Genomic DNA, 9,885 nt, shown 5'->3' on the forward strand with positions numbered 1-9,885 from the left:
CTCAGCTCTTCAGCTCAAGGCGAGCGCTCTACCACTTGAGCTACAGCGCCACTTCCGGTTTTCTGGTGGTTTTATTGGAGATAGGAGTCTCACGGTCTTACATGCCCAGGCTGGCTTTGAACCGCGATCCTCAGATCTCAGCCTCCTGAGTAGCTAGGATTACAGGCGTGAGCCACCAGCGCCCGGCTCCCTCCATTTCTTATGATCAAGGAGGAACTAAGTCTCAGACTGTTAGCACATGTATACATTGTACCCCTTGTAGTTTGGGATTAGAGAAGCCTGGCTATATCCTGCTACCCTGCATTGGATTTGGTTGATGGCACTAAGGCTGTGTGTCAGTTCCATACATACATCCCAAAGGGCACATAGTGCCCACATGTTTTGCTTTTGCACACACTACCCCTCAGGGTGACCTATAACAGCCATATTCCCTGTGGCTGCTCCCCTTCTTTGGTTCTACCACTTCCTCCCCAAACCCACTCACTGGGTGACACCTCCAAAGCTCCTTTCCACGACAAAAGCTGTGATCTTCTCTTTCACAGCCCCCGTGGCTGCATCTGTAACTGGTGTCTTGGCAAAGACCGTGAAAATGTCTGCCAGGCCCCCGTTACTGAGGAAGAATGAGGAGGCGGTTAGCATGGAGGGCTCAGAGCAAAGGAGGCTGAATTAGGTTGAGGGAGAGAAGGGAGAAGAGTGATAAAGATTGCCTGATCCAAAGCTTGCTTCCATTGAGGGTGAAATATTTTCCACAGGGGCTGGGCACAGCTGAGCTTCGGATGGAGGCTGCGTCTGACCCACTTGAGGGTTCAGTTAGACAAAAGGCCGCTATAGACTCCCCTGGTGAGGAGAGAGCTCGTTTACCAGGAGTCCTGATGGGTATCCAACTGTTGTCATCTCCCCTTATCCTCCCAGGCAGATTTTTAACATCTCTGGCACAATCCAGTTTCCTTGCATTTTCCCATCAGAACTTTGATGCCTTCTGGGACGTATCCCAAGGGATATGCCAACTAGGGGGTGATCTAAATAGCAACTGGTGGAATCGTTCCAAGCCCAGGACACCTCCCAATCACTGAGTCTCAGGGTTGCCTTACCAGATGCCACTTTGGGGAGGTATTTTTCTTTCTGGGCCTTTGTGCCAAACAGCAAGATGCCTTTGAAACCGATGCTCTGATGAGCCCCCAGGGTAACACCCACACCAAGGTCGTGTGTGCCCACAATCTCTGCCAAGCGAGCGTACTGTAGGGAAAGCAGACATCTGGGCTGTAACTGGCTTCACAGGGTCTTGCCTTTAGCAGGAGAGTATGGACAACAGGGCAGGACCTGGTCTGGGCCATTTCTCCATGTGGGGAAGGAAAGAGGAATCAAAAAGCAATGCAGCTGGGGATAGAGTGGGTAGTAGAGTGCCTACCATGTGTAAAGCCCTAGGTGCCATCTCCTGCACTGGGTACTTCAGTGAGAGGTATTGGTGTATGCCTTAGCTCTATTACCCTACTGTTGTCAGTTCTTAAGGACTTGGGAACCAGGGTGAGATCCATGGGGAGTAGGAGACTGCACATATATGGTGTTTTGTTTTAGGGTAAGGGTTGTCCACACAGCTGAGAAAGTCAGCAGTTCCACAGTGCTGCTCTGCACCCCCTAGGCATAGCAGTTGGCTTGGAGAAGACCTTGGTCCTTGGAGTGAGAAGGAGCTGAAACTGCCAAATTGGAGTAGGGTGGAACACTGCTGAATAAGGAGGCTCCTCTCACCTGGGTGTTGCTGAGGCCCACACCACCCAGTTCACTGGGCACTTGTAGACCAAAGGCCCCCAGCTCCTTGAGCCCCTGCAAAGTGGTTTCTTCTACTCGCTCCAGAGTGTCATTCTTGGCAGGATCGTTCACCTCCTGGAGAGAAAGCAAAGGATCTCATACACAGGCTTTTTTTTGGGAGGGGGGGGCTGTTCTGGGACTTGAACTTGGGGCTTGGGTGCTGTCTCTGAGCTTCTTTTGCTCAAGGCTAGCACTCTACCACTTGAGCCATACAGTGTCACTTCCAGCTTTTTCTGAGTAGTTCACTGGACTTTCCTGCTTCACTGGCTTCAAACTATGATCCTCATATCTCAGCATCCTGAGTAGCCAGAATTATAGCTGTGAGCCATGGGTGCCAGGCCCAGGCTCTTTTTATGCTCCTTCACATCTCTACCTACCCCATCAGGGATTGTATGAAAGTTATTCCTCACCTCAAAGAAACGGGCCACAGGCCCCACCAGCTCTTTGAGAAACTGAGTCTGCTCCTCGTTGAGCACTGCGTAGATGGGGAGGAAAGGAACAGGCTAGTCAGGGTGATGTTGTCAGAAGATATCCCTGAACCACACACAGTACTGACCTTCCTCCTACCTGATGGATATGGGAACACCTGATCAGTGATGAGCTGGCCTTTGAACATCCCCACAGCAAAGGACTTGGATTCCTGGGCAGGGAGAAAGGTGTTTCAGGGAGCTGGTTGGGGCAGGTCCACCCCAGGCTTTGGTAAACTCTGCCTCCCAGCCACATACCGCCTTGGCTGGTTTTTCTTTGGTGGCAGCATCTGAGGAGAGGGTGTCTGATTTGTCCAGAACCGCCTAGGAAAGGGATAGTTGCCAGTTTGGGAAAAGAGTTTCTGGGGCTAAGGAGAGCTCAAGGGAAGAGCTAGCTGTGGGGGTTGGGTGGATTCGTTGCCTTTTCCCTAGTCTCATCCTGGGTCACCCTGGCTTGCCCTTTCCCCTACTTTCGGTGTCAGAACTGCCACTAGATAACATGGAGGAGGGAGACCTCTACTGGTAGCAGGGTGGTGAAAGCCGCGGTGGAATCAATTCCACAGCCTTCCCAGGACCGCTGTCACTTACCTGAGTGGTCCCACTAGCATAAGGTCGACGGGCAGGGACAGGCCAGGGCTGCCCCAGGAACTCACTGGGTCGCAGGCTGTGGGGAGTAAGGAGTTTAGTTCTGGCCCGGTTCCCAGTCTCGCTGTCCCCCAACTGTTCCTGTTATACACACACCTTCGGCCCCTCAACTTCAGCAGCTGTCGCCCCACTGTTTGCATCTCTAGCCTCTCCAGAAGCCACTTCCTTGGACGCCGACCCGTCTGGCTTGTCCCGCTTGTACAACGCTGGGCGTCCCAGCCCTGACTCATCGTCCACAATGCACCGCGCGACGGGGAGGCGGGGATTCCGGGTGCTGGTGCATTTGGGAGTTGTAGTTTTGGACAGTCCTCGCATATTCTCACTTAGTGGGATCTCCAAGCGTCCCGGGTCTCTCCCCAAACCTTTCATACTACCGGTCTGAACTAAAGCCTAGTCTCCTGAAGGGAGGATGGGATAGGATGGGCAGAAGAGGAGTTGCTTAGGCAATAGCAGCCAAAGGTATGGCGGTAGAAGGAAGGGAGGACGTCTCAGGTAGAGCAGGGAGAAGTGAGAAGAGCAAGGTAGATGCTTGAGACTCAGGCATAGGTTTTCGTGAACTTTGGCCCCATTAACACAAAAAGAGAGGAATGGCGGGGCAGCACACTTGAGCTGGAGTGTGTCCCAAGCAAATTCTCTTGAGAGCTAGGAGTTGTCACTAACTCAAAACACAAAAAAGTGCACAGTAGGAGGAATCCCTGGGTTCACTGTCAATTCCTTAAGACTTCTGGGAGCTTCCTGAACATCTGTGCTCTGCTTCTTGCAGAGCCCTTGTGCCCTGGCTAGACCTCTAAACAGTTGGATTCTTCTAGGCCCACGAAGGTCTATAGAAATTCTGCTCACAACCTCCCACCCCACCTCTCTAGCCTTTGGTCAAGAAGTTACAAGACATTTATATTCCTTTTTGTACTGGGATCAGGCCTGAGAGGAGAGAAAGAGCTGGGCTCATCTTTCTTTTTTGAGTTGCTATACTCTTCTTAGGGAAGACCTTCCCAACCTCACAGGAAAGTATAACTCAGTTATGGCTAGCTTTGGGAAGAGGGGGCCACAGTATGTGGAACAGGGCGTTTGTGATGGTTCTTGGGACCTGCAGATGAATGACAGCCATTCCTCTGGCTCAGAGTCTGCCCATTTTACCCATCAGCTAGAATTGAGTGGGGAGAAAGCAGCTCAACTCCAATCCTGGCGGATTAGGGAGATTACAGTGAGAGAAGAGAGAGATGTCTCAGAGACCAAGAGGTAAAAATAACAGGTCCTTGTGGAAGGGAAGCCTGGGAGAGTAGTGGGGGTATGAGACTCAGTGCTATTTCTCCCTGAATCATTCCCTAGTGTCTGGGGAAGCTGAGGTGACAGTATGCTAGTCTCTTCCTGGTTCCAATCCTCTGTCACTTGCTTTTCACCAGCTCCCAGGTCAGCCCTTTGGCTTCTTGCTCCCCCATTATTGCGGTGGGCACCTCCTCTCCTCACAGTACTGCACAGTGACCTCTTCCAGGCTTTACTGGGTGAGTAACTCCAGTTTTTTGAGGGGCCATGGTGAAAAGGGCTGGCTTGGGCTATAACGGCAAGTACTGAACTTCAGGTCTCATTGGGACCTCAGAGAGCATTTGGTCTAAGATGGAGTCCCTCGTAGGTCATTGTAATAGTGTCTTCCCTCAGCATTGGTCAATCTTGCTAGAGGAGATTCTCCTCTACCAGAAAGAAGTGCCATGGCCAGGGTGGCTTGAGAGGCCTGGGATGGTGATGATTGACTGACTTAGTTCAGTTCGGTGTTTGTGACAGATATCCTGGACTATTACGAGGACTCCATCTCAGAGAGTCAGGTAAGCAGTTGGGCTTGAGCAAAGTTCTGCTAATATTAAACTGACATTTGGGGACCCTGGTCACAAAGTCTGGAGTCGTTGGCATGCAAGTTGTGTGTGTGTGTGTGGGGGGGAGACATTGAAAATGTGCTTTCTTCTGCCAGTCCTGTAGCCCTTCTCCTTTCTCCCCCCTTTTGCTTGCCCTAATTTCAAACACTAAAGAGTCCAAGGCATAATTGATCTCAGGCGTCCTCCTGTGAATCCTGAGAACTGGTTCCCCAGGGATTCCCTCCTTCCAGCCCCTCCCTCACCTCCTAGCCCCCCACCCTGGGATCCCTCTAGTATTTAACCACTGAGGATGCTCCCAGCCTTAGATGAGAAATGAAATCCATCCTCGTGGTCTTCGCTGTCATCGTTGGAGGCTGGCCAGGTCTCCATGTTTGCCTTAGGGCCTCTCTGATTTTGCTTCTATCTCCTTTCCCATTATCCGGGTTCCTGCCAGCACCGAAGGAGTTAACACTGCCAAGGCACCCCCCCATTCTGGCTCCTAGCTCCCTCCCTCCCTCCCCCTGCTTCCTCTCTCCTCCTCTCTCCCCTTCCCTCCTCGGCTCCAAGGCTCCCTCGGCCGCTGCCGTCTCCAACCCCCCCACCCCACTCCCCCGCCACGGCCCCTAGCCCTTGGCCGTTTGGCAAGACCCTTCCCTATCCCGGGGCTCCCCGAAATCCAGTTCCCCTCCCCCACCCCAGCTCATGCCCCAGCCCCCGAACTCCGGGGCTGCCAGCCCCTGGTTCCCCTGCCCCTCCTGAGAATCAGGGTGTGCTCCCCAAGCCCCTTCCCCTCCACTGGGGAGCCCCTTTTAGGGCCCCCCTCTCCTCCCTCCCACGCTCCCCTACCCTTCCCTTCTCCAACCCCCTCCTTCCCCTCTCACCCCTCCCCCCATCCTGGCCCCCCCTGCAAAAGTGGGGTGCGGAGGGGGGAGGGGTGAGAACCCACCGAGGGGAGGAAGGAAACTCCAATGAAGTCAGAGCCCCTTACCCGCCGCCGCGGCCAGGCCCCCCAACATGGACTGTCTCTGTATAGTGACAACCAAGGTAAGCATGATGGGGGGGGTATAAACTGGGGAGAGATAATGAATTTGTGGAGAGGGGTTAGGCCGCCTTCTCTGGGGCTGGGGGCTCTAAAGTGAAGTGGATGAGAAGTAAGATGTATTTTGGGGTCACAATTTAATGTGGGGTTCACATCTGAGAAAATGCTGGGTTTGTCCACAGGTGCCCCCAGGAGTGATCCCTTTCTACCTATAGAGATGGAAATTTGGGGATATTCCATAGTTTGGTGATCTGGTGGGTTTAGGGGTTCAGTAACATTTGAGGGCGACTTATTTAAGGAGAAGCCTGGCTTCCATGGTAGTCATGCTAGTGTATGTGGGAAGGTGGGCTATATGTGTGTGAAGGTTCCTTTTCTCTCCTGGGGGAAAAAGCTGGTTTCAAGATGTCTTGTTCAATTTTGGGGGAGGGGGTTCCTCTCGACATAAGGGTAAAGGTTACCTGATTGTACCTTGTCTGGGGATGTCATCTGTCAAAGAGCCTTCAGGCTATAGACCAAGCCTCTTGTAGTATAAATGTTCTCTCTTGATTTTAGAGAACTCTTAATTTGCAGTTCAGTTATATGGAATGGATATAGTTAGGAGTTGCTGGGGGGGCTGAGGCCTGAGAGAATCGGCCAGGTGAGGTTAGGATCTGGGGTACTCCAGGGAAGCTGAAAGGTTGCAGGCAGCTGAACTTGTCAGTTTCTGAGAAGGATGATGAGAGGTTGAGGAGAGGATTTGAGGAGGGGTCAAATAGGTGGTGCAAATTTTGAGGGTGGCCCAATCAGGTGCCCACTAACCCCATCTCCTCCCACACTACATCTAGCCCTGGTCAAGAGAGTGGGAGAAGAGCAGATAGAGGAGACTTGTTACCCCACACACTTCAGATCAAGGTGGTGGAGGACACCTGGATGTTAGGGTCCCTAAGGACTTATGACCAAGGTTATGGAATGAAGACGGTACTAGGGTGAAAAGGTGTGCAGGAGGAGGGCAGGGCTGGCAGAATATGCATCTGAACAAGGGTGTCCCTGTGGTTGGAGCCTGGGAATGAGCAGATCTGGATGAAGAGTCCAAGCAAGCTCCTTATGGGTTGCAGAATACCTAGGTCTTTGCTTCCAGACTCCAGGACTGGCAAGCTGGAGCCTGGTGTGTGTGTGTAGGGAGGCTTGGGCAGGTGGCAGGCAGCTGGGGGTTGGGGGGTGGGACAGGAAGTGGGGGCCGGGGGAGGCGGGGTCCAAGTGAGTCACAGGCTGGGGAGGGGGTTATATTTAGTGGGAACTGCAGCTTCTCATGGGAGGGTGCTGAGGACACACATGTTCCCTGCCACAAACTCACACATGTGTGTACACATGTGTTGTGCACGTGTGGGCATGATTGGAAGAGACTGCTGGAGCCTGAGGTCCTTTAGATCCTATTCTCTTCCCCTGTCTCCATCTGGGCGACTTGCTTTCTTCCCCATTCTGTGGGGTTCCCCCCCCCATGTCTGTGGGTTTCTCTCAGGTTGCTTCTTTACTCCATCACATGTAGTTTCAGTAGATTTTTTTTTTTTTTTGGTGCCTCAGTTCCTCTGGCATTAGGATTTCTTTTAAATATCTGTGAGGTCTTGTGCTCCTTCTTTCTCCTGTTCCTTGGCCTTGGCTCCCTGGCTGGTGTTTCCTGTGTACAGATGTATACAGAAAGTCCACTGGAATGTGTGGGTTCTGTTTCTGACACGTGAATGCAAGCAAAGGTGAGGGGCTTGCCTGCACTGGCAGCTATTCTTGGTGGGTGGGTGGGTTTATTCATTCCCACCTCCAGAATCTTATTTCTTCCATGGAGCCCAGGGTGGAGCATCTCTGAAAGAAGGAGGCTTGCAGAGAAGATTGTGCATTCAGGGGTTTTATGATGCGTGGAGACCCAGGCTTGCCACATTCCTTGGCTGGAAAACTTGTCAGTCTCGGGATGAGGGGACTCCAACTCCCATAAGGCCTGGAGGCATAAGATCCTTCAGTATTAAAGTGTTTCTGCCCTTAGGACTGTTGGGAGTTGTGGTTCATCTCTATTCAGGGCAGAGGAGGGTAGCCTAGAAAGAACCAGCAGGGGGCACAAGGCTCCTACCCTTGGAACATGCTGGGTGGGTTAGGGCGTGCTCAGGTTTTTTGGTCTTGAGCTCCCCAGCTCTGTCTGACGGCCCACCATCTTTCGTTGTCTATATTTATAGTCTCTTGCCGCAGTAATTTACAGAAAATTTATTCAGTGCCTACTATGTGTTCAGCCCAGTGCTCTGTGAAAACTGCTTTACAGTTACCACTTAATCTCACTCCGTTCCTCTATCTCTGCCAGTTATCTCTGTCTCTGAACATCTCTTTCTCCCACTCCGCCCCCGTCCCTCCCCCTTCTCCCCGCGCTGCTGCCGCCGTTGCTATGGTAATCAGCGACGACTGAAGTTGCGTGGCGGACTAGAGGGCCGGGCGAGGGTGGCGGAGGGCGGAGCAGAACAAGTGGGGGTGGGGGTAAACTGGGGAAAAGACCGCGGGTGTTGGTCAGGCCCCGGAGGTGAAGCGGTTAAACCCTCTGGGTGGTCCTTATTGGGCAAAGCTAAGATGCCAGAGGCGGGGCAGTGTGGCCAGCGGCCACATTCATTGGCCGGCAGGGGCGTGGCGGAAGGACAAGTGTGGGCGAGGCCGGGGGAGCGATGGGCGGGAAGTGGACGGAGGCGTGGTCTCCTGGAGACGGGTGGGCGGGGCCTGGCTTACTCTATCCGAGGAGGCGGGCCGCAGCCTTCAGAAAGGGGCGGGGCTATGTTACCTCACTGGGAAATAAGGGCGGGGCTGACCTGGGAGGACTGTGCGTGGTTTCCTGTGCGGAAGGGAGGCCGCATTGGAGGGGCTGTTGTCCAAATAACTGGGCGCGAGGGTCTTTGGCACGGGGAATCCGGGGGTTGGAGGTCTGACGTCTCAATTTTCCTAAGATGGAGGCCTGTTCAGATTTCATCAGAATACCCCTCCTACCTCAGCTCCATGTTCCTGGGATACGGTTGCTAGGCGACGGCAAAGTCCTTGATTGCTTGGTTGCCTGGCAACGGGGAAACGGAAAATGGAGGGAAAAAAGGAAATGGGGGCTGAGGGAGGGTCTTAATGGGCCATAGCGCCCACTTGTGGAGAAGCCGAGCCTATACATTTTCTACTCTAGAAAGGAACTTTGAGTATAGGCCATTCTGCACTGTCTGAAGAAGACCCAGCATTCTATCCAGATATGAAACTAGGACATCGGGGGATCTTTTTTGGGCCATCTAACAGATGCCTATCAATGTATGAGCGAGAGTCTAGGGAAGTCATCCATTCTGCAGTGGCTGGGTATTTTATATAAGTTGAATAGTTAGCCAGGCACCAGTGGCTCAAGCCTGTAATCCAGCCACTCAGTCAGGAGCTGAGATATGAGGATCAAAGTTCAATTTATTTCTTCCTTCCTTCATTCCTTTCTCTCTTTCTTTCTTTTTATTGGTCTGTCGTGGGCGTAAGCTCAGGGTCTGGGCGCTGTCCCTCAGCTCTTCAGCTCAAGGCTAGCACTCTACCACTTGAGCCAGAGCACCACTTCCAGCTTTTGCTGTTTATGTGGTGCTGAGGAATCGAACCCAGGGCCTCACGCATGCAAGGCAAGCACTCTACCACGGACCCATCTTCCCAGCCCTTGAGGATCGAAGTTCAAAGCGAGATCAGGAAGGAAAGTCTGTGAGACTCTTATCTTCAGTTAACTACCAGAAAAGCAGAAATGGCCCTGTGATTCAAAGTGGTAAAGTGCTAGCTTTGACCAAAAAAGCTCAGGGACAGAGCGGAGGCCCTGAGGTCAAACCTAGGACCCACAAAAAACATAAAAGATGGATAACTGAGACCATTTATTTATTTATTTTTGTTGTGATGCTTGAACTCTTGGGCCTGGGTGCTATCCTTAAATTCAAGGCCAGTGCTCTACCACTTAAGCCACGAGAGCTCCACTTTTAGTTTTCTGGTGGTCCATTGGAGATAAGAGTCTCACTTGGAAGCCGGGCGCTGGTGGCTCACGCCTGTAATCCTAGCTACTCAGGAGGCTGAGATCTGAGGATCGCGG

At 52.6% G+C, this 9,885-nt stretch overlaps 2 protein-coding genes across 2 annotated transcripts in view; one reads left to right on the forward strand and one right to left on the reverse strand.

Annotated features, from left to right (window-relative positions):
• Acadvl (acyl-CoA dehydrogenase, very long chain) overlaps positions 1-3,138 on the reverse strand; it is a 6,130-nt gene extending 2,992 nt beyond the window's left edge. Inside the window, exons 1-9 of the mRNA XM_013013337.1 lie at positions 3,015-3,138; positions 2,862-2,937; positions 2,532-2,597; positions 2,374-2,446; positions 2,217-2,281; positions 1,747-1,881; positions 1,092-1,236; positions 708-837; positions 485-610 (exon numbers count right to left, since the gene is read on the reverse strand). Of these exons, the coding sequence (XP_012868791.1) occupies positions 485-610; positions 708-837; positions 1,092-1,236; positions 1,747-1,881; positions 2,217-2,281; positions 2,374-2,446; positions 2,532-2,597; positions 2,862-2,937; positions 3,015-3,058 (860 nt within the window). The 5' untranslated portion in view covers positions 3,059-3,138. The remainder of the gene's footprint in view (positions 1-484; positions 611-707; positions 838-1,091; positions 1,237-1,746; positions 1,882-2,216; positions 2,282-2,373; positions 2,447-2,531; positions 2,598-2,861; positions 2,938-3,014) is intronic.
• A 997-nt stretch (positions 3,139-4,135) lies between these two features.
• Positions 4,136-9,885, forward strand: part of Dlg4 (discs, large homolog 4 (Drosophila)) — a 32,920-nt gene continuing 27,170 nt past the window's right edge. Inside the window, exons 1-3 of the mRNA XM_013013130.1 lie at positions 4,136-4,154; positions 4,319-4,417; positions 4,695-4,735. Coding sequence (XP_012868584.1) covers positions 4,136-4,154; positions 4,319-4,417; positions 4,695-4,735 — 159 coding nt within the window. The remainder of the gene's footprint in view (positions 4,155-4,318; positions 4,418-4,694; positions 4,736-9,885) is intronic.

Source organism: Dipodomys ordii, unplaced genomic scaffold, assembly GCF_000151885.1.
Source record: "Dipodomys ordii isolate 6190 unplaced genomic scaffold, Dord_2.0 Scaffold19, whole genome shotgun sequence".
Lineage (NCBI taxonomy): Eukaryota > Metazoa > Chordata > Mammalia > Rodentia > Heteromyidae > Dipodomys > Dipodomys ordii.